Below are 23,171 nucleotides of genomic sequence, written 5' to 3' on the forward strand. Positions count from 1 at the left end.
TCAAGGGTGTAGTTCCCCCTGCCCTGCCCAGGCTTCCTACAGCCTAGAGCCCATCCCCTGTCCTCCCTCCAGGGACCAGATGAAAAGGGGCCCAGAGGTGCTGAGGTCACAATGTCTTTATTAATGTGTAAGGGCATGGTGGGGATGGGAGGCTCAGTGGTCACACAGCATAATGCCTGGGGTATCCATGACTGGTTTCCAAGGCACAGGTATAGTGGCCAATGCTGCTCTCCCCAAGAACAGTTGATGCTCAGGGCAGCCAGGAGGACAGTCCAGCTTTCCACAGATTCCCCCATGGCCCTGTCAGCTCCTTTTGTGTAACTTGGTGGCTTTCTGTCGGTAGATCTCAGCAGTGAAGGGCCTGTGGGCAGGAAAAGGCTCCAGTGGGCGGCTCTGGGACACTACCCCAGCACCAGAACCTGCCCCACCAGTAAGGATAGGACCCACACTCCCACTGTCTCCCAGAACTTCCCCAGAGGCTTCAAAGAGCAAGAGGGGCCTGGAGGGACCAGGGCCACCTGCTTGCCTGCCTAGGTCTCAGGTACCAGTGTCCCTCCCCACCCCAGCCTGGTGAAGCTTGCCAAGCCACATGAAGCAGTTCTGAAGATAGGCTTGGTCTAACCTGGCCATCACATCCATCTCCCACACTCCACCACAGCTCTACTCACTCCTCATACAGGAGAGCCACCACGTAGACGAGTGCCACCAGCACCGTTAGCAGCAGGCCTGTGGGACTGGCGTGCCTGCAGACAGACATACCATCCGTTGGTAGAACTTAGACACTCCTGCAACATAGTGGGTTGGTCCTGGGCTGATGCTGGGATCACTCGGGATGAGCTAAGCCTGGAGGTGGCCCTGATTTTCTAGAGGTTCACGGAGACAGGAGGGGATGAGGGACACCTTTTCAGGTAGTCCCTGCTTCTTAGCCTGCTGGGACCGAGGCTCAGGATAGGGAACATTTCCACTGCCCACCAGACAGTGTTCTTAGAACAGAAGTCTATGTAAAAAACCAACCTAGGGCTTCCATGAGCACATGGCCTGATGGTAAGTTCTGCCATCTGAGCTCTGGACCATACAGAGGAGCAGCCCATAGCCACCATCCAGAGTGGCCCTGGCTTGTGGTAAGGATCTTCTCACAGCAAGACCTTCCCCCTCAGAGCCAGCAGTCTCACATGGCCCTCTGCCATGCTCACTCCCTAATGGCCACTTGGACCTCATGCTGGCCAGTCTGTCCATAATCTGTCTGGCAAGGGCAGGGGCATAGGACCCCTCCATTGCACAGGACAGAACTCAGGCCCACCCACCCTTGCGGTCCAGCTACCACCTCTGCCACTGCCCTAGTCCATGAGCTGTTCTTCCAGCACCTAGGCAGTTACAGCCTGGAGGACAGAAGTCCTTGGCAGAATGTACACAGCATATCTGTCATGGCTCTCTGCAGGTGACCAGTCTCTGACCTCACTCTGCCAATGAATGCAGACAGCCTGTTAATGACAGCAGAGAGGAACCTGAGCATTATCTGCCTCAGGTTTCCAGAAATAGCTGCTGCCGAGCTGCCCCCCAGGCTATTTCTATGGTTACTTCTGGCTCCACTGGCTCCTGCAGGCCCTGGGCTGCTGCATCCATCTCAGCAGGAAGGGAATGAACCAAAAAGGACAGGAACAGGCCTCAGGTTATAGGGAGAACCTACATCCAGCCACCCAAGGGCAATGGGCTCAAGAATGTGTGTCTCCTCAGGACCCTCTGCCTTGCTCACTCCCTATTTCCCACTTAGGCCTCACTTTGGCTAGTGTGTCCGTGTGTCTGTCTGGGAGGGGCAGGGACACAGGACCCTCTACTGCACAGCACAGAACATCTGAAGGGCTCATCTGCTCTTACACTCAGGCTACCACCTCTGCCATTGCCCCCAGGCCCTGAGCTGAACTTCCCCCTCAACTCTCATGTCTCAATTTGTGACCCCCCCCCTTCCCCGCCACCTCCCAAAGTTTAGCTGGGCTCTAAACTAGGATTTTGTCCTTGCTGTATCTTTCAACTTGGAGCTTGATGTCTGTGTCCTGACCTGAGCGGGACTATGACCATGATGTTTTCCTCTCCTTCCTGGCTAAATAAGCACTTTGTCCCCAGCCAGGGTTCAGCTGTGGCTCTGGCCACATGAGGATCTGTGGGTCAGGGAAGACCTTGGAAGATGGCTGATGAATGAAACCTTGGGCTTGGTGGTTGTGAGCATGACCCCACAATTCACTATTACACAAAAGGCAAGCAGAGCTGAAGGGGGATATGCTTTGGAGCCAGGAACTTAAGCACCAAGACCATCTCTGCCCCAGATTTCCTCTATGACCTGAGGTGAACTCAGTCTTCAGCCTCAGTTTCCCCACCTGTCATGGGAAAGGATGGACTCATTGGCCTTGACTTTCTGTCACAATTCCTAAATAAAGCAAGTCTTCAATTGCCTACAACAGTCACTGATGTGGCTGACCCCAGTCAAAGGCTTATGGGAGACCCTGAAAGAACTTCCCCTGCCTTGATCTAAGATACTGGGGTGGTAACAGTGATCCCAAGGGCTCTAGGAAGCCTGCTCCCAGCAGGAGTTAGGTATTGTAGACAAACAACCCTCCTCCTGCCTCCTGCCTCCTGGTGGCAGCTGCACCAGGTCCATGGTTAATGCAAGTTCAAAGACCTGCTAGGAGATGATGACATGACATGAACAGTCTTATCAGCTGGTTCCCTGACACCCCCCATCTCCATGAAAATCTGGCCACTTACCATCACCTTGGTCCAACTTGACTGCCTAACAACCCTGGGTAGACAAGACAGTCCCACTGGCAAATGATCACACTCAGCCCAGAGTCAAGGAGAGCAGAGCCCAGGTTCCTCCACTCCTTGTTGTAGGACTGGGGAGGTGGAGGACTGGAGAAAGCAGGGTCCGAGGGCCTGTGTCAATCTTGGATCCCTAGAAATCCCTTGCCCTGTGAGACTTGAAAAGCAGGAGTCAGTCAGGCTGTGGGAGGCCTGCTGGGTCACTGTCTGCTGCCAAGTAACAGTGTATCTCTAATAAGCCCTCAGATGAAGGCTCCATCCCACTATGCTGGGCCTCTTAGCACTGCACATCAGGACCCTCTGGAGGCAGCTGTCATATGTCACAGCTGTTACAGGCCTCAGAACCCTGACCTGGCCACTCAGAGATTGGAGTGACCTTCACTCTTGAGCACTGGGCACTACTGGGTGATACAGAGAGACATGTATACAACCCTGCTGTAAGAGAGGAAACAGGCTCCAGCACAGGGCACTAGAAGCACAGAGGAGGCAGGAAGGACTTTCTGGAGGAGGGGACACCATCAGTTGGGTCTGGAAGACTGGACTAGGGATGGATGCAGTCAGGTTCCAGTCAGAAGGGAAAACATGTATGCAGCCTGGGAGAGGAACTATGTGCTCTGGGAGATCAGGAGGTGGCAGGATGAGAGGGTAGAAGAGGGCTCAGTTTGGGTCTGGACCCCTAGGGGTTCTGAGGGTACCAAGTACTCACATAAGTGCCCAGCCTAGGTAGTTGGCTGTACTCCCCCAGTACATGGGGTTATCTAGCACATTGAAGGGAAATGTGGTCACTCTGGCCTCCTTGAGGATCCCAAAGTAGTCACCTGTGGATGAGACAGGATAGGATGTGAGGGTGACTCAGCCATCTGTGTCCTTGGCCGCACTATTACTGAAGGAAATCCCCAGTGAGCCTTGGAAGATTTGCATGGGAGGTGGGGTCCTGTGCCCCAAGAAGCTCCCAGTCAGTGGTGGGATCAGAGCCCACAGCTACAGGATCAGAGCCTTCCCACCAGCTCCGTGAGTGAGCTGGACACTGAGCTTCCCAGCTCGGTCTTCTCCAGAGCCTCAGCCACTGGGCTCCCCCTTCTCCCCACCAGGTGCCCCTGTGTCTGCCTGTCCCTTTCTTGAGAAGCCTTACTCTGTCTGTGCAGAGCTCCCTCCTAAGCCTTCCTCCCTCCTTCAGAGGCCCTGCCCATCAGTACCTTCAGTGCCAGTCCTCTCTTATCTGCCTGGTTCTTCCCTCCTCTCCCTTTTACCTCCTAAGCCTCAATAGTCCTCTTGGGGTGCCAGATGCTAGGGTGTGAACTGATTAGCTCTGTTAGCGTGACACAAACTAGAGTCACCTGGGAGGAGGGAACCTTAATTAAGAAATTGTCTCCATGAGCTTAGCTTATGGACATGGTTGTAGGGCATTTTCTTGATTAATGATTTATGTGGGAGGGTTAAGGCCCAGCTCAGTGTGGGTGGTGCCATCCCTGGGCAGGTGATCCTGGGTTGTATAAAAAAAAAAAAAAAAAAAGGTAGCTGAGCAAGCCATGGAAAGCAAGCCAGCAAGCAGCATTCCTCCATAGTCTCTGCTTCAGTTCCTGCCTCTGAATTCCTGCCTTAATTTCTGGCCTTGGCTTCCATCAGTGATGGACTGTAACATATAAGCCAACTATACCCTTCCTTCCCAAGTTGCTTTTGTTCATGGTGTTTCTCACAGCAACTAGGGCAGATCAGCTGTGGCTCCAGCCTGCCCACTGCATGCCTCCTGTCACTCTGGAGGTCAGCCCAGGGGAGGTGACATGGGGGGAGACCACCAGATGGACAGTCACCCATCCACATAACCAGGTCACTCTCACAGAACAAAGCATCTGGCTGAGGTCTCTAATGGTGAGCGTCTCCACTGGGCCAGGGCAGTCTTTCCCAGCAGCCTCTCCTTTGTCCCCCATCAGACCAGAGAGACAATGCAGCTCCATCCCAGGCAGAAAGTAGGGCAGCCAGCTCAACAAGGGGAGCCCCTGCAGGAGGTATCTGGTAGAAATGGTGTTGTCATTGTCAGGGACAAAAGATACAAGAGTCCAAGAGGCTAGCCAGGGACCACAGGGAGGAAGCAGGAAGCGGGGCAGTGGGGCCTGACGGTAGGTGGCACAGAAACCTGCTTCAGGCTGAGTCACACCAGAGGGACCATTCTGCTCTACTTCCAGAGCTTGCAGGGCCCTCTGCTTTCTAGGCCATTTTACCAAAAGCCATGTCAGCACTGCCTGCACCCCTCTGACTCACTCAGCTGGCCCTGACCATCCACAGTGGGTGCCCCGTCTGTCTTCCAACACCTGAGTACCTCCACAAAGCTCCTCCCCTGGCTCTCCACCCCTACTGCCTGCAGCCCTCCCACCCCATGCCTCAGCCCTGCTAACCCTGTCTTCCAGGACTTGACAGTACGTCATCTCTTCCTTAGGTGGCCACAGCCCCTTTTCCACCCACAAGTCATGGGGGGACCCTCCTGCTGCTCCCTGCTCCCATCTCTGTGAGGAGGACCAGTTTCTACATGAGGCTCCCTCCTCTGGTTTTGGCCCCACCATTCCCCATCCCCAATTCTTTGTCACTGAGATCCTTTCCATGGTTCCTACCTTGGGAAGATTCGGGCCTTCAGGCAGCCATCAGGGTCTCTATCTGCTCCCTAACCCTGTCCCAACTGCCACAGCTCTCCAGCATCACCACCTGAAGCCCCCACTGTGACCTGCTCCTCCTCCAGCTCGCACTCTGCTTCTCCTCTCCCCACTCTGGCCTCACTCTCTCAGGATGGCTGCTAGCAGCTCCTGCCTGAGCAGCAAGCACTGAGCTGCTACTGACAACATTAGGATGCCTAACTCATATGTTTCTTGGTTCCTCATGGCATTGTCATTCCTAAGCACACACTCTGGAGCTCCAAGTCTGCTGCTAGGCAGCCTGGCCCAAGCAGAGGCCAGGCCAATATGTATGCTAGTTTTGTGTGGGTCCTGTCACAGCAGAAGGCTCTTCAGCACATCCAGGATGCGGTGCAGACTTCACTATCACTTGAACCAGCAGACTGGATGGTACTTGAAGTGTCAGTGGCAGATAGATGCTCTTAGGAGCCTTTGCTGGAACCATGGGAGGCTAGGTGACAGCAGGGCTTTGAAGACTACCAGAGGCCCTGGGGGCAGTTAAGGCCCAGAGACTTGCCTGGTCTTTGCATGATAAGAAGCCAGGAGGGACCAAATTTGGTGGTCCCTGTGCAGAGGCAGCTCTCCTGTAGCTGTGCTAGCCCCAGGGACATCCTGGGAGCTGGAGCAGGCACCTTTGTAGATGGGGCTGCTACCTTCCCTCCATCAACATTCTGAAGGTCCCCTTTCCCTGTGGAAGTCTCTCTTGAGCTTGCCCTCTCTTGCTGTCAAGATGGCAGAAGTGACTGTTGTCATGAGTTGAGGTTTCTGGACAGAGCAGACCACTTTAGGTTCTCAGCCCAAAGCACCAGAGCCCCAGGGAGTGGAGGATGGAGATAACATCTCTCTACCCTTCACCCCACCCTAGACCTGTACAAACTCTGCCTGTACCTACCATAGCCAAGATCCTACCACCTGGCAGCCAAGTGTGCTAAGCAAACCCAAGAGTGGTCTTGTGGTGGAGGGTCTTACCCCTGTCTGCCCTCAGTCCCAGCTACACTCTAATACCTTGCCCTTCCATGCAAACAAGAGCTGAGGGCCTTCTTCAAGTGGAGCTGGGCCCAGGAGAGCACTCTGGGGCCCATCAACCAGGACTAGGACTTTCTTATCTCCCAGGAAGCATCGTGGTGCCCTGTAGTCCAATGAGCTAGCAAAACTGAATCTGTCCTAACCATGACAAGCTGGGTCTCCCAGTGCTTCTCAAGGCACATCAAAGCTAGCAAATGACAATCACCAGACTCTGCTCCTCCCTGCACCCCAGTGTACCTGCCCAGGGTCACTTACCTAGAAAGGTCCCAGTGAACCCCAGTGCAAAGAAGCTGGACAGCACAAATACGATGCCCCCACCCAGGAGTGCAAGGCCCAGGAAGTAGGTGGCGTGATTATCCAGGCCCTCCATCTTGGGCTGGCTCATCATGGCCTGTGTGAAGCTGTGGAGCAGGGGACAAGGACAGACAGCATGTCATAGCATGTATGGCAGGTACCCTGCCTTTCTCAAAGTTTTCAGCCCTAGGGTCACACACTCAATAGCCACAGAGGCACTACAGGTAGGGCCCAGGCTCCTGCATGAACTATCTAGTCTTCAGTGTCATGATGACTAGATAAGACCAAAGGCCCAGGCCTGCCAAAGTTTTTTTTTTTTTTTTAATCCTTTCAATGAGAAGTCACAAATTCTGACATGTATGCAAAATATCCTAAATTTCAGAAATAGGTTACTGATAAAAACCATTTATAACTTTATGCACATTAGCAGGATTCAGTTCCAAGGGCCAGCATTTTGCACATTCAGGCCCTGTCAACTTGTCCTGTGGATGAGAATTAAGCACACAGAAGAACAGGTACATGTGCAGTACACAGTACACAGCAAGCCCAGCACCTGGGGCCTGAGCTTGGCATGTGCTACGTGTGGTGATAGACACCATTCTCCTTGCAGATCCAGGCCTGAGCTGGCTGTGCCCACACGGCTGATTTGCTTGCCACGGCCGATGCCAAGGCCAAGCCACACCTGGGCAACTGGCTGAAAATTTAAATTCCACCAAATGACCTTTATATCCTTCCCTCAACCAGGCTTTGTGGCCAAGTGATGGGAGGCCCTCCTCAAAGGCAGTCTGAGCAGAAGGGCACATGCAAACAATGGCAGAGTCGGCGGGCGTGGAGGGTCAGGTTCTCTGTGGCACCTGGCCCAGGAGAGGTGGAGGGGTTAGGGAAGCAGGTCGGTAATGGGTCTGGGCCTCACAAGGAAAAGGGGTGGGCATTGACAAGAGGAAGGTGCTAAGTATGCAAGTGATATAAAAGGAGGATGTGTAAGGCAAGCGCTCGTGTGGAAACACATTTCCATTCTGTCTACGATCACGGTGCTTAATTTAAATGGAGATTTTCTGCTCATACACAACAACTACATATACTTCTCTCTAAGGGTTCTCCCAACCCACTGAACCACTCATATGTCTGTCCATCCATTCTCTATCCACTCACCCACCCACTACCTACCTACCCATCCATCCATTCCATGCACACACCCATCAACACATCTGTCCAACCTTCTCTTTCCATTTATTGACCTAGTCACTAGAGACCTAGTTACCTACTTATTCATCCACCCGTGTGTCCATCCACCATCACCCAGGAGCTTGCTTATCTTTCAGACTCTTTCAGCAGAACACATCATTCACTCAGTGGATCACACTAAACCTAGCTTCATTGGAATTCTTCCTACCAATCTGATGTTCAGCTCTTGGAAACAGTCACTTTGGCTCTCAGCACAGGCCAGGAGACAGATGAGAAAGAAGGGAGGACCATGGCCTGAAACAAACACCATGGCAGAGGCTGGAAGGTGACCTGCCACCAGCAGTGTATGGTGTCAGGGCAAACCCACAAGTGACCTGTGACCAACAATGCATAATGTCAGGGCAAACTAAGCCATCATTTCAGCTGCCCTGGCCCAGGTTCTTTCTGCAGCTCCAGGCTTAATTTCTGAGATGAGTTTGTGACTGTGGCTGCCATGGAGTTAGGTGGCATCACTCACACCCTGTGTTGTGAGAGGAGGCTGTACCTACAACCCACACTCTGGACAGCACAATGGCCCCTCCATACTGTAGATCCTGCTGCTGAGGCCATGGAAAATTAGACTCCCATCCTCATACCCTTCCTGCTCTCCCTCACATGTATGTGTAGTGGGAGAGGCTTATGAACCACACCTTCAGGCTGAGCCGTGCAGGCTACCTGCAGACACCTGCTTCCTGGCCACACGACATAAGGGCCAATGGCACAGAGAAGGTTGATTCTTCAGTAGGCTGGGTAGTACTGCCTAGTAGCCTCTGGGCTCCATCTACATGAACAGAGGACAGAGAACCCGAGGGGCTCTTTCTGGCCAGCCCTAAGCCACCTGTCTTGAGTTCTCAGGGACACCATCAGTGGCCATAGAAGAGCTGCCAGCTCCTGGAAGAAAAGGGGTAGGATGCTTCAAACAGACTTGAAACCTAGTATGGGTGTCTCCTGTAAGACATGGTGGTGACCCCTCTCTCTTCCTCTTCATGCAACACTGCTGCTGAAGGGCTGTATACACCGAATGGTTCACTGCTCCAGACTGTGGACAGACAAGAGAAAACTGAGGCCAACCCCATGACAAACTTTGGGAAGAAGCAAAGCATGTGGGACACTGTGCTACCTGGGGCAGCAATCTGGGTACCGAGTGAGGACCTCGTGCTTCAGCTGAGATCTGAAGGGAGCATTCACATGGTGGGGGTGTTATAGAAAGACTATTGCAGAATGAGGAATGGCTGGGGCTAGATGCCTTAAGGCTCAGAAAAAGAGCAGTGCAAGAGGTGTTTGGAAGGGGCTGCAAATTGCAATGTACACAAGCTGTGTGGAGCAGAGGGCCAGGACTGGGGGGGTCCCTGTGGAGGCAGACTTTGCTGGAATGACTCCTGCCAGTGATGTCTGGCCCAGCTGGGAAGGGAAGATTGTAGACAAGGTCTGGAGCCCATAGCAGACACCTCAAAGGATCTGTTTTCGCCACTGGTAGACTTTCCTCCAGTGGACGGGATAGGAGTAGGGCAAGAGAGGCAAAGTGCACCATGGGTCATTTGCTTCAGCCTGCTGAGATGGCCATGCGTGTGGAGGTGGTAGAGTGTGTGTGGGTGGGTGGGAGGGGTCATTTTAGCCTAGTGGCCCACGCACCATGTGACACATAAAGGCTCACTAGAACTGGTGCCTAATTAGGTGGCGGCTATATACTTTCATATGTCATGAAAGCACAGACCATTCCACAGGGAGAATTAACTAGAAACAAGTGCTCTGCGGCCACATTCCACTGCAGAGTGGGCTAACAGGAGCAATTTTCCTTCAGAGCTATTCTGCACTGGGTGTCAGTGATGGAGATTCATTCCTGGGTTTTGGGTCCTTTTTTTTTTTTTTTTTTTTTTTGGTTTTGGTTTTTCGAGACAGGGTTTCTCTGTGGCTTTGGAGGCTGTCCTGGAACTAGCTCTTGTAGACCAGGCTGGTCTGGAACTCACAAAGATCTGCCTGCCTCTGCCTCTCGAGTGCTGGGATTAAAGGCGTGCGCCACCAACGCCCGGCTTGGGTCCTATTTTTTATGTTAATTTTTATTTCATTTTTTTAATGTATGGGTGTCTTTCCTGCATGTATGTCTGTGCACCACTGGTATGCCTAGTGCCTTGTGGAAGCCAGAAGTCACATCCCCTGGAATTGGAGTTACAGATGATGGTGAATCACCATGTGGGTGCTGGGAATTGAACCTGGGTCCTCTAGAAGAACACCAAGTGCTCTTAGCCACTGAGCCCTCTTTCCAGCCCCTTGCATTCTATGTTTTTAATAGGGTTAAACTTTCCATCAGCGATGAGTCTGGAGGCTGCCTGCACACTGCTCCTCACACCTGACCACTTGAGGTGTGCACAGCTGCTGAGAGGCTGCCTCCTGTCCCTATGCTTGTATAGCCTCACTAGTGGGCTGCATTTGCAGACAGCCATGCATAGGCTGGCCTGCACTCTCCATCTCAGGCTTCTCTTCACAGTTTAGCCAGGCCAAGCAAGACCAGGAAACTAGGCCTGTGGTGGGCTCATTTTTCCAATACAGAGCACAGGAACTCAACAGCTCATCACATTATCCCCTATAGCAAGGCTCCCACACCACACTAACCAAAGCATCTTCCCAAGGTTTCCCTGAGCCTAGCAGCATCCAGACGGTCTCATACACACAGGAGGAGGGGCAGCAGGCCACCAGCTGGCCTGTGAACAAGCAGGTCCTCAGCCTCACCATGTTAAAGGTTACATATAGCATTGTCACTCAGAACTCAGGCTATTAGGGCCTCAGCTGAGGGGACAGATTCAGCTCCACTTGGATATTATTCTGGCTGGCCCCCCTCCCACTACCTCCCTTCCCGATTTCTTGGGATCCAGGAAACCAAACTCAGACTCCCTCTCTGCTTCTCCAGCCATGCACAGGGACCTCCATTAAGAGACAGCAGGGGAGAAGAGGTTCCAGTAGCTCTCTGGTGCCTTGCCTGGTTGGTCATCCACACTGCCCAGGGGCCTTGCTTTAGCCTGTGGCCTATGAGAAGCTACAGCTCAGGCCAGCTGCCATCAGGGGGCTGCTGAGGGAGGGGTTTCAATGGATGCCTCCCAATCCAGCAGGTTTCATCCTCACTCAAGGCACAACCAGAATCCAGCCAGAGCCCAGCCAGAGCAAACAGTTCTTTGCTAATCACTCTCTTGCATCCAGACTTTGCCTTAACCTCCAAATAACAAGCTAGCATATCCGCCCTGGTCTCTTCCCAGACCACCAGCTCATGCAGGCCAGCTGATACATCGTGAGTCCTAGTGACCCACCAACCACTGTGGAGTCCTGGCATCACAAGAGGCAGGCAGACTTGAATCAAGTGTGCCTGTTCTCCTACCATGATGGCAAGACACATACCATCTAGGGTCATATTATCCCAGGTGACAAGGACAAAATCAGAGGAAGCATCCAGAACAAGGGTTGGCTTGTAGCTTAACACTGCAGTACTTGCCTAGGAGTATGAAGCCTGGGCTCCAACTCTAGCACCACAAAAAGAAACAAGCACCAGGCTGACCCCTGGAGACCAAGGCAGGCCAGCATGGCAGAGACTGGAAGGAGGTGGTAGCCACCTCATGGTCACAAGGCTATCATTTGGGGGAAAAGTTTGAGAACCAGAAAGGGGAGGCTGCCCAAGGCTGGGAACCACCAATTGTCACCAAATTGTGTACCAGATATTAGCTTGTGTGAACTTACGTACAACACATACATGTGTGAGATGCTAGGGTACTGAGGACTAGATTAGAAGGCATACAGCCAGAGGACCAAGGGACAGGGTCTTTTCAACTGTCTGCTGGAGTTCAATGCTTGAGAAGGTGTCTAGACCAGACACAGAAGCACCCTCCACCAACTCTTTTTTGTTTGTTTTTTGTTTTATGAGGCAGGGTTTCTCTGTGGCTTTGGAGGCTGTCCTGGAACTAGCTCTTGTAGACCAGGCTGGTCTCGAACTCATGGAGATCCGTCTGCCTCTGCCTCCCAAGTGCTGGGATTAAAGCGTACGCCACCACTGCCTGGCAACCCTCCACCCACTCTTGCTGAAGGTCATTGCACCAGCTGGATTTTTTTTTTTCTATGTGGCCCAAGCTGGCCTAAACTCCTGGATTCAATCATTGTTCTGTCTCAACTCTCAGGTAACTGGGACCACAGGCATGCACCACCATGCTCAGCCTACTGTACCATCCACTGACTCCTCTCCTCATGGTGTCATACCTGGCCCAAGCTGGGCTGTGATGCCATTTCCCTGGCACCACCCTCCTGGCCCTGGTGCCCCAATAAAGTTCCCTCACATGCAGGCATGCATGCCCATGGGCCCACCCTGGCCCCTGCTTTCCCACCAACACCCTCTGAGAAGTGGCTACAAATCCAAAGCCAAAGTTCACAGAGGTAAGCTGTTCACGGTCACCAGCATTAAGGGACAGAACTGAGGCTGTCCGGGGACCTTCCCCAGGCTGGCTTTGATTCACAATAGAATCCAGGGAAGGCTACTGATCCAGGGATGGTTGGAACACCTTCCTATCACAGCCAAAGCAAGATGTTACCCTTCTATTAAGTCACTGTCAAAAAGACAGGGAGCTCAGGGTTGGGAGGAGTGTAGGAAAACTGGATCACTCCAGAGCTGCTGCTGGATCAGAGTGGAGCAGCGACTGTAGAAAAAAAACAGTTTGGCAGGTCCTTAAAACAGTAACAGAGTGACCCTGTGATGCAAAATGTCACTCCAAGGAACACACCTGAAGGAACTAAGAAACTCAGATACTTGCACACCATGCCCACAGCTGCACTTCTCAAGGGAGCTAAAGTGTGGACGAGCTCCCTTGGTGGATGGATGAGCAGAATCGCATTAACCCACACAGCAGAATATCAATAAGTCTTGGGGAGGAGAAAGTTCTGACATGTGCTCCAGCATGAGGTGATCATGCTGAATACAGTAAACTGGTTATGTGCCCTGATTCCTCCTCCACAATGCTCCTGGAGAAGTGGCATGAGGGTCAGAAACAGAGGGGGAATCAGGGCCAGCATGTGGGAGGGGGTTAGTGCTTAAATGGTATAGAGTTTCAGCTTTGTAAAATAAATAAAAGGTTCTGGAGATAGGTGGAGGTGACAGTTATAAGCATAACAGAACTGTTTAATGTCACTGAACTAAACCCTTGAAAATGGGTGGGGTTGCAGCGCTTCCCTGAACTGTCCTTATCTGGTGGGTCACATTAAAACCTTGGCGGCTGTTCCGCTAGGACAGTAAGATCAGGCACATTCACAAGGCTACTCCCATGCCCCAGCCGCAGGATGGAGATTAAGAAGCCTCTGGGTCTGCCCGCTCAGCATTGCTGACCAGTGTCCCACGGCTCCAGGGTTACTGTTCTCCAGTTCTCAGCTTCTGCTGGGTGTTCCTCGGGGTCTGCAGCCACAGAGGAAGGGCAGAAAGGGCCTTGTTGAGCCTCAGGTGAATGGGGGCCTGCTGGAAAGGGATGCTGCTGCCTCTAGCCCCGTACTCTGTAGCAGGTCTGCACCTCTGAGCCCCAGTCACTTCTCCCCAGGGGACCTGCATTATGGGAAGGAAAGCTGAACCCATCTGAAGCTCAGAATCCCTAAGAGCCCTCAGAGAGAGGCAAGGAAGCTAGACATGTTGCTCATGTCTGTAACCCAGATTGTTACAAGCTCAGGGCCAGCCTGGTCCATAAAGTAAGCACCAGATGCTTGGGCTACAGAGTAAGATCCTGTTGCCAAAAAGCAAACAAACCAGAGTGAGATTTGGGAAGCCAAGCAGAGCCCAGAGCGACTAGGCAACCTGTCTACAGCTGGGAGATTTTAGACAGCAATCCAGATGTCAGCCAGGCTTGTCACAGGTGTGTCACAGACAGGGTTGATCTTGGCCTGTCAGAAGACCCCATACTAACAAAGATACTCAAGAACAAAACCCACAAAAGGGCTGAATGGGGGCTAAGACCTCACAGGACCAAGTGAGAGGTGTACCCAGGAAGGATTTCTCACAGCTGATGGGGAGACAGAGCCCATTCAGCATGGCTCCTGGACTGGGGATAGGCAGGGCTGGCTGGAACTGTAAAAGAAGGAGTAAGCACTCAAATGACCCTTTGAGGTTGCCAGGTTGAAAACACCTGGGCAGGGGACAGCCTCTGATTTGACAGCATCCCTTACGGTTTGGGGTGGGACATGGGTTTTCTAGGTTATCTGAGGAGCTTAAAGATGCCTTCATGCCAGGAACCCAGTGGTACCCATTTCTAAAGCAGCCTAGGAAGGGAATAGCTGATTGGCCAAGTTCACAGAGACAGCATTCCCAAACCAGACCGACTTCATCAGGTTGGAGACTGGCTAGCAGAATGGAGGACCAGTCAGAGGTGCAGCCTTAAGCCACATTTTTACCCTTTTGTGGGGATTGACAAGGTCACCCTACAAAAGATGCCTCATGTGCCAACCAAGGACTCTCTACAAAAGTTGCTTCATATGCCAACCAAGGACACCCTACAAAGATTCTTCATGTGCCAACCAAGGATAGGTGTCAAAGGACCCATTCCCTCTAAGGATGATGACATTTGTAGACTTGTCCAGCATGGAGATGTTGAGCAGCCCAAGCCCTCAGGGCCTGGAGGCATAGACCAGGTCTGGCATAGAGACAAGCTGAATGGGACCCTTGCCCTACCCCACACTCCTGACCCACAGGAGGGGAAAATGACAAGGGTCTGCAGTAAGGGTGTCCTGCCATGAGGAAGCTTAGGCCAAATGCTTACAGAATATGAATATGAGGGACCTGGGCCCATCACTCACATCCCTGCCTGGATTCTCACACCCAAGATACTGGGTGATTGATGGCCACTTCATAGGTGCTTCCTGCACCTACAGAGTCAAACTAGGATAAAGGGAGTGGACATGCCAGGTGTGCATGCCCTATCCAAGAGATTAGTCTCAGTGACCAGTCCACACAGGGTACTTCTTCAGCCTAAGCACTCTCAACTTCTAAACTGTAACATTGCCTTCTTTATTTCATAAAGCAGTACAAAGGCTTCGTCCAGCCTATGTGTACACAAGACCTGTGATGAAATCCATGGGATCTGAGACGTGAACCCAAGGCTCAGAAGTAGCCATGCTAGTCTTGAGCCAGTCTGAACAATAGATTCCACTCTCTTCCTGCACAACCTGAGACCCTATGGTGCAGTGCTCAGTTCAGCTAGGCCCACGCCAGGGAGGGAGGTCCATGCAGAGGTTCTGCTCCTGAGCCTCACCATCAACATCATCAACTGGGCTGGCAATTTTCCTTGATGGCAGGAAGGCAACATGTCCCAAGTCAACAGATAGGCCAATGGCTTCTCAATGGTGGTCTAAGCTTAATTCCTGACCCACAGGGACTCCTGGCCAGAGTGTCTATCTCCCATTTGGCATATCATAGAGGTAGCTCTAGGGATATAAGCAAGGGGAATCTCTCCAGGTGTTGTCCCCTCTGCTCAAGCTGCTCCTTCCACTGGACGATAAAATATCATATCCAAAATCACAAGGATGCCTCTGCCAACCAGAGATCCAGATGGTTGACAATGGCCTGAGGCCTCTGGAAGAAGTGCTCCCTGGACATTCTGATTTTTTGTTTTTTTTATAAATCAATTTGAGTTGGTTATTTATTTATTTATTTATTTATTATGTATACAGTATTCTGCCTGCATATATTCCTGCAGGTCAGAAGAGGGCACCAGATCTCATTACAGATCGTTGTGAGCCACCATGTGGTTGCTGGGAATCGAACTCAGGACCTCTGGAAGAGCAGCGAGTGCTCTTAACCTCTGAGCCACCTCTCCAGCCCCATCCCTGGATATTCTGACACGAACTCCCAGACATTGATTGACCTGCTGGCCCTCCCTCTCCTGACCATGACTTTCACTTGGACAAGCTTTTGTAGTGGCCCGGAGCTTACCAGTGGGAGCGGAGGACGTTCAGAAGCAGGATGCTGCTGCCCAGGGAATAGCAGGCTAGGTAGGGGGACCCGAAGGCTCTGCTCAACTTGCGAGTTTTCTGCTCCCACCTTGCTACCTGCACGAAGGGCCGAGAACAAGAGTGAGAGGTGAGGTGTTGGCTGGGGTACAGGAAGGGTGGAAACAGCAGGTCTGAGTGCCCAGGCCCAGGTCCAAGGAAGGTGAACGACAGGGGTGCAGCAGCTGTGGTGAGTTGGGAGTCAGCTACACATCAGGGCTGTTCTCAGGACTTCCACCATCCCTTAGTGTAGGCAGGATGGCGTGGCTAACAGGCTGACAGTCACTCTAAAGGTGGGGACTCAATTCTCAGGGCACCTTGGAAGCTGTGTATCCCATCTCATGCAGTTCCAAAGGCTCCTATTATTCAGAAAGAGAAAGATGCCACCAACAAAGAAGCCCTAGAAATGGTGGCTCCAGGCCTCTTCCTGTCACCACTAGGGACTCTCACAGGATTGTTTCAAGGAACAAGACAAAGCAAAGGCAGTCCTTTACCCTCATGCTGTGCTCAGCCTGCCCTCTCCCAAAGGTACAGACTGCACGTGCATAATTTTTTAGCCTTAGAATCCTTTTATTTCCAACTAGTCACATCTCAACTCTAAACCAGAAGAAGAAAGTAGGCTGCTGTCCCAACTCTCTGCAGACCCCACCCCTGAGTTCCGTGCACACATCCACATCCAAGTTGCTAGGGTTGCCCCCACTGGGCTCCTGGGGCATTGTGCCTGAGCCAGGTGCTCAGATGAACTCTCTGCCGATGCAGAGAGGGGAGGAAGGGGTGGGGAGGATGCCCAAGGGCAAACATACACTCTGGTTGCCTAATTACAAGAGCAAGCTATGTACCCCCCATGTCCTGAATATGAATATGTGTGTGCATGTATGTTTGTGTGTGCACATGCATGTGTGTGTCCATATGTGCTTGTATCTGTGTATGTGTGTATGGATGGCCCTCAATTCAACTTGCAATTTCTCAGTTTTAGAATGGTACAGAAGTGATGTTTTCAGTGGAAACCACACTAAATTTGAATTCAGTTCTTTCCAGACTAGTGACATGTGATCTAATCCCCTCACAATACTGAGCAGTGTCGGAGGTACAGCTCCATCGATCATGAGGGAACTGACTGCTCTAGAGTGGGCTATGCAGGCAGCACTGGGGCAGGGATGGGACACTTGTCAATAAATGACATGAGCTAGTCAACAATTTATCATAAAATAGGTTTGTGTTGCTGGCCAGCAGGGATATTTATTTGGTTAGATGTGTTGAATGCATTCACTGGGGGGTTTTTATGTTTGTTTTTGTTTTTACATTACTATTTCGTGTATAGATGTGGAAACCTGTACACACACACACACACACACACACACACACACACACACACACACACACACACACAGAGGAATGCACACACGCATGCACTTACTCATGCATGCAGCCAGGCATGCATACATGCACAAGGACCTGTGGAAGCCAGAGAACAACCATTCATTCCTTCTGCCACGTTGGCTCTAGGGATTGAATTCATCCGGCTTGGCAACAAGTCCCTTAACTTGCTGAGCCAACTCATAAGCCCCCAGATAATTTTTTTATTTATGATATTTGATATTTTCAGGTTACTGTGGCTCAACCAGACCAGATCCCCACCATAAACAGTGTATGTGTATATCCATTGAGGGTCCCAAAGCCCCCTACACTGCTGACACTGTCAGAAATTTTAATTTGCTGAGTAGAGACTGAACTATATTTCATAGCAGCTAGTTTCATTTCCACCATTTTATGACACAGTACTCTAGGGCCAGTCATTACATCTATCACGATCCTGGCCCCACAGTCACTGTCTGCTGCCCAGGCGACCTACCAAACTGGCATGCCATGTTAGGAAGCTGATTAGTGGGGAAGTTCTCACCAGCTCTGGGTACTGATGAATTAATTGGCTTAGGGCCACTGATTCTCCATCTCCAGCATCCCTGGAGATGTTAGCCTCAGAGCCCATAAAAGGGAAAGAGGGGGAGGGGCTTTCCTAGACCTTCTCCTTCATCTGTTCTTAGTGCAGTTGCCAGTTCTCTTGGAAGGCAAACAGCCCTTAAACCTTTCTGGAAGGTACCGTTCACTTCAACTCCATGGGATGCTGAGTTCTCTCTTAGGAGGAAGAAGGAAGGAGAGCCTTGGGGATGTCCTGAAATCCAAATGCCTATGGCTGAAAGCCACTTCAGCATACTCTTTGGGACCACTTCATGTGTTTCTGTTTGGTGAAACTTAAAAGGGCTTTTTAGTTTTCCACAATCACTGTGACTTCTTTCAGGCCTTTGCATCACCCTGAAGAAAAGACTATACCCATCAGTACCCACCCACACTATTTTTCTTCCCCACCCCTAGTACCCACCAGTCTGCTCTCCATCTCCCAAGATTGGCCATTCCAACATTTCGCATAGACCCACAGCCTTTGTGGGTGGCTTCCTGCAACCTATGCAACAATTTATGGACTCCAGTCTTTGAAAGTCTTGAGGTGGTGGACATTAGAGAACTGTCATTTTGGCTGTTTTGAATAATGCTGGCAGTGAGCACTCTTGTTTAGGTTTTTTTTTTTTTTTTGGGGGGGGGGCTCGAGTTACCATGTGCTATCTTTGCTTCTGGCCATATACCTAAGCGCACAATTGCTGGGATTGAATGAGAATTCTTTTAGTTTGCTGAGGAGAGAAAGGGTGGGGTCAGCCAAGGGAACTTTTGGATAGGGCAGAGGGGTTAGTAACCCTAGTTAGTGCTACTATTGTTAGTGACACTACTAGTAAAATACCAGTTGCTTCAGAGTCGTTGTTTTTCTTGGTCTCAAGACAAGCCAAATGCATGGGAAATTCCCATCCATAAGTGCAGAGATGGAGACTGGGGCCTTGGAGACTTCCCTTTAGGCCCAAGCCTAGAAGTCTTTCTATCCAAAAGCCTAATCAGCATGTCTGCTTGCTGTCTTAGTTGGGGTTGCTATTGCTGTGATGAGACACCATGACCAAAAGCAACTTGGGAAGGAAAGGGTTTATTTCTCTCACAGATGTATGTACCAGTTCATCCATCAGCCAAAGTAGCAAGGGCAGGAACTCAAGCAGGGAAGGAACCTGGAGGCAGGAGCTGATGCAGTGGCCATGGAGGAGTGTTGCTTACTGGCTTGCTTATTAAGGCTTGCTAAGCTTGTTTTCTAATAGAAACCAGGACTATCAGTCCAGGGTGGCCCTACCCACAGTGGGCTGAGTCCTCATCAACCACCAATAAGAAAATCCCCTACAGCCAGATCTTAGGGAAGCATTTTCTCAACTGACGTTCCCTCCTCTAAGACAACTCTAGCTTGTATCCAGTTGACATAAAAATAGCTAGCACACTTGTGGTTACTGGGTTACCCACCTCTGGTTAACTGATATTTCTTCTCCTGGTTGATATTTTCAGATATAAAAGTCTCAGGACAAGGACATGAGGGATCACACAACAACATTATCTCTAGCCCTAAGGGACCCTCCCATAACCTGTATCACAGAGACCCTGGATGGAGAGTCACACTGTGGGGGATTTCTCTGAAGGAGGGAGGGAAGAAGAGAGGGAGGAGGAAAGAGGAGGAAGCCCAGTATCAGTTGAATGGAACCAATAAACAAGGCATTAGGAAAGGCCTAGGAAGAAGCCAAAAGGGAATGGAAGGGTTTCAATGTTGATGGGGGCTATGGTGACATCTGTCCAGACTGAGAAAGCTATGTATGCTTCAGTCTACAGACAATGTACCCCAGGAAGTTTTTAGAAATCACATCCTTGTTGGACCTGACCTCTAGGGTCAAGTGAGAGAGCGAGGCTGGCTGCCAATGACATGGACCATGCAGGCCCTCCCTGCATGGTCCAGAGTTAGGTCTTTCCTCCTGGCTTAATGAGGCCTTCAGTCTGCACCCCTAAATACCCAAAGGTACATGGCAGGCCTACTGAAAGCCCACACTGCAAGAATATTCTCATGCGGCAGGAGGGAGGCTACCCTGTAGCCAAGCAAACTGAGTCTGGAAAAGCCCAGACAGGGGTTGGGTCCCTGACACCCAAACTCTGCTCTGTTTCCAGTCTTTGGTGTTCTGGAGACAAAAATAGGTACCCTTGACCTCTCCGCTGTGACACCTGGGCCTCCCTCACATTGCCAACCTCATCTGTCACTTAGCCTGTGACAGATCAAGTGAGGAATGTACTCTTTGAACAAAATGACACCAAAGGACTCATAGAAAAGGGAAAAGGTACCAGCAGGTCCCATGAATAACCCCATCACTTTGGATTCAAAAAGCTATTCATTGAGCCAATCAATTTGTAACCCGTGAAGACTCCTGAGTCCCAGAGTGACTGTTTTACCATCCTTTTTCTGGATGCTGAACTACACACTTCACCCAAGTGAGAGGAAAGAAAAGGTGCCAGGGCTGCAGTGACAGCTGCTGACACAGGGAATCCTGCAGACACTTTAGAAGCAGCCCATTAGCACTTGTGAGATCATGCACCCAGATCATTCACCCGGGGAGAGGCCCAGGGATGTGACTGCCACCGCCTGCTACCATGCTGAGTCAGCTACCTCCCTGTGTGGTGGGAGGGCAGACCAGATGATGGACAGGAACATTCTGGCACAAGTGTCTCTTCCAGGGGATATGAATGCTGTATCTTCCCTGGGTCTATAGCTACCTGAGCAGGGACAGTGTCCTCTTTCTTCCTGGTCCCTCTCAGGTTGGGAAGGTATTCTGGCCATGGTAATGATGCCAGCTTGGCTATAGTGGTAGCACATGTGTGTGCCTCTCCCTAGAAGGGCACACAGCTGCTATTCTAGTCAGAAGGGATGATCCTCACTGGAAGTTCCCAGTGCTCTGTTCTTGGTGTCACCAGGCACTACACCACTGGCCTCAGACAGAGGTCTTAACTAGTAGTCCATGATGAGTTTTGGCTGGAGTATGGCTCAGTGGTAGAGTATTTGCCTACCATGTACAAGGTGCCGGGTCCTATATCTAGCATTGACCTAATATGAATTTTCATATTAACATTCTGGCTCCCCAGTCTACAGTGAAAAATCTCTATGATAAGACCACTGTGGCCAGCCACTCTATGAAGCCCCAGCAGCCTTCCCTGTTGCTCATGCATGCGGGAAGCTCACACAGCCTCCAGCAGGCAGGCCTCCAGTGACCTCACACTCCCAAAACCTTCAGTATGCGTTAGACCCCATGCAATATGTAGTCCTAATCCGTGTCCACAGGACAGAAAACTGTCTTTGTGATGCTCCTATGGGGTGCAAACTTCCCAATGTCAGAGCCAGGAGCTTTCAGACTCCTATGGTGAGCTGTCCCTGCCACACAGACCCTAGGACTGTTGGATGTAGAGAAAGGCCCCAGGAGGCACCAGGGCATGTTTGTGCTGTTAATTCGCAGCACATTCAGATCATGGAGTTAGTCTTTTGTTTGTTTCGGGTTTTGGTTTTTTGAGACAAGGGTCTATGTAGCCCTGGCTGTCCTGGAACTTGCTCTGTAGACCAGGCTGGCCTCAAACTTACAGACATCTGCCTGCCTCTGCTTCTGTGCTGGGATTAAAGGTGTGAGCCCCATGCCCGGTTTATAAAGTCCTTCTTCACAAACAAGGTGACCTTGGGCCATTTCCTCTGCTGAAATAACTGTACCTATCATAGTTGCTGAGGATTCCAGATCTAGAAACATGTTTAGCTCAGAAACAGGCAGGTGCTTGGTAAAGAGAGATGCTTCTATTCATTCTGCTGTCACACAGAATCATGTCTTCTAGGGTCCTTCCCAGGGATGCTGACAACTCTGTCCGGGTCTGCAAGATATCCTGTGAGTGTATGTTTAGTGCTCAGGACCCAAGGCACAGAGTCAGTTTCCAGCTCAAAAGGCTATGAGAAATATCCTCCCACAACACTCATTCACTCACCTAGTAATCTATTCATCTACTGATATAGACTCTGCCCATCCACCTGCCAGTAATCCATCCATCCATCCATCCATCCACCCATCCATCCATCCATCCATCCATCCATCCATCCATCCATCCATCCATGCATTTACACCCCCATGCACCCATCTATCCACCTACCCATCCATCCATTCATATCCATGCACCATTCCACCCACACACCCACCATTTACTTGGGGTCAGTATTAGGTCAGTAACTGTTAGAAAGTAAAGTGCTTTGAAGAGAAAACAAAAACAGCAAAGGGGCTCTTGTTTCATTCCATGATTGTGATTAAAGCCAAATGTGCCTCATTACTGAAAACACCAGCATGAGCTTTTCCCGAGGGGAGCCACTGGGCACAGTGGAATTGACTAATGAGGTCGGCCTGGCTCTTCCAATCCAGTGAGAGCTACAAAGACAGCAGAGCTGCTTCTGGGGACTAGATTATTTTCTGGAAACATCCTCTTATTTACTTCTCACAGCTCCAAGAAACATTGGAAGTAATGGCTAGTGAGGGTAAATTTTCTTGAGATTAATTTTTAATTTTCATTTGTGGGTGTGGATGGGTGGATGGTGGGTGTGATGTGTGTGGATGACCAGAAGAGAGAGTTGAAGCCCCTAGAACTGGAGTTCCAGACTGTTATAGCCACCTGATGTGGGTGCTGGGGAGCTGCACTTGGGTCCTCTGGAAGAGCACCAAGTGGTCTGAACTGCTGAAGCACGTCTCCTGCTCCAAGGTGGATATGTTTATTATTTTTTTATTTTTGTTTTTTGGGGGGGTTGAGACAGGATTTCTCTGTATTGCTTTGGAGCCTGTCCTGGAACTCACTCTGTAGACCAAGCTAGCCTTGAACTCACAGAGATTCACCTGCCTCTGCCTCCCCAATGCTGGGATTAAAGGCATGCGCCACCAACACCCGGCTCCCAAGGTGGGTATTTTAAATGCCCAATCAGAAAGGAGATGGGCTCCCTGTGGTCACTGGAGAACTAGCTGCTAGGCATTTAGATGGTGCCCAGCAGAACACTGGGTATGTGGAGTGCGAGCTTCCGGGCTGCAGAACCAGCTCTTCTCCCACTGCTTTAACAGGCGGCTCACTGTCTCTCTGCTTTAGTTTCCAGTCTGTAAAATGGAACTAATAATCTGTCTCAGAGTCACTATGAGGGATAAGGAATCACTGCACTTCAAGTTCTTGAAATATGTGTTGGGAGCCTGG

At 51.0% G+C, this 23,171-nt stretch overlaps 1 protein-coding gene across 4 annotated transcripts in view; it reads right to left on the reverse strand.

The window, feature by feature from the left end:
- Positions 1–101: 101 nt before the first annotated feature.
- The window catches only part of Pemt (phosphatidylethanolamine N-methyltransferase), an 84,323-nt gene continuing 61,253 nt past the window's right edge, over positions 102–23,171 (reverse strand). For 2 of the 4 annotated variants that reach the window (XM_027427312.2, XM_027427314.2), the window contains 5 exons: positions 15,961–16,076; positions 6,759–6,904; positions 3,521–3,632; positions 669–743; positions 102–361 (listed from right to left, as the gene is read on the reverse strand). In XM_027427312.2, coding sequence (XP_027283113.1) covers positions 304–361; positions 669–743; positions 3,521–3,632; positions 6,759–6,904; positions 15,961–16,076 — 507 coding nt within the window. In that variant the 3' untranslated portion in view covers positions 102–303. Of the gene's footprint in view, positions 362–668; positions 744–1,952; positions 2,972–3,520; positions 3,633–6,758; positions 6,905–15,960; positions 16,077–23,171 lie in introns of those variants that run through there. The other 2 variants (XM_027427313.2, XM_035447692.1) reach the window with 2 other exon arrangements.

The sequence above is a fragment of the Cricetulus griseus genome, chromosome 7, assembly GCF_003668045.3.
Source record: "Cricetulus griseus strain 17A/GY chromosome 7, alternate assembly CriGri-PICRH-1.0, whole genome shotgun sequence".
NCBI classification, from domain to species: Eukaryota; Metazoa; Chordata; class Mammalia; order Rodentia; family Cricetidae; genus Cricetulus; species Cricetulus griseus.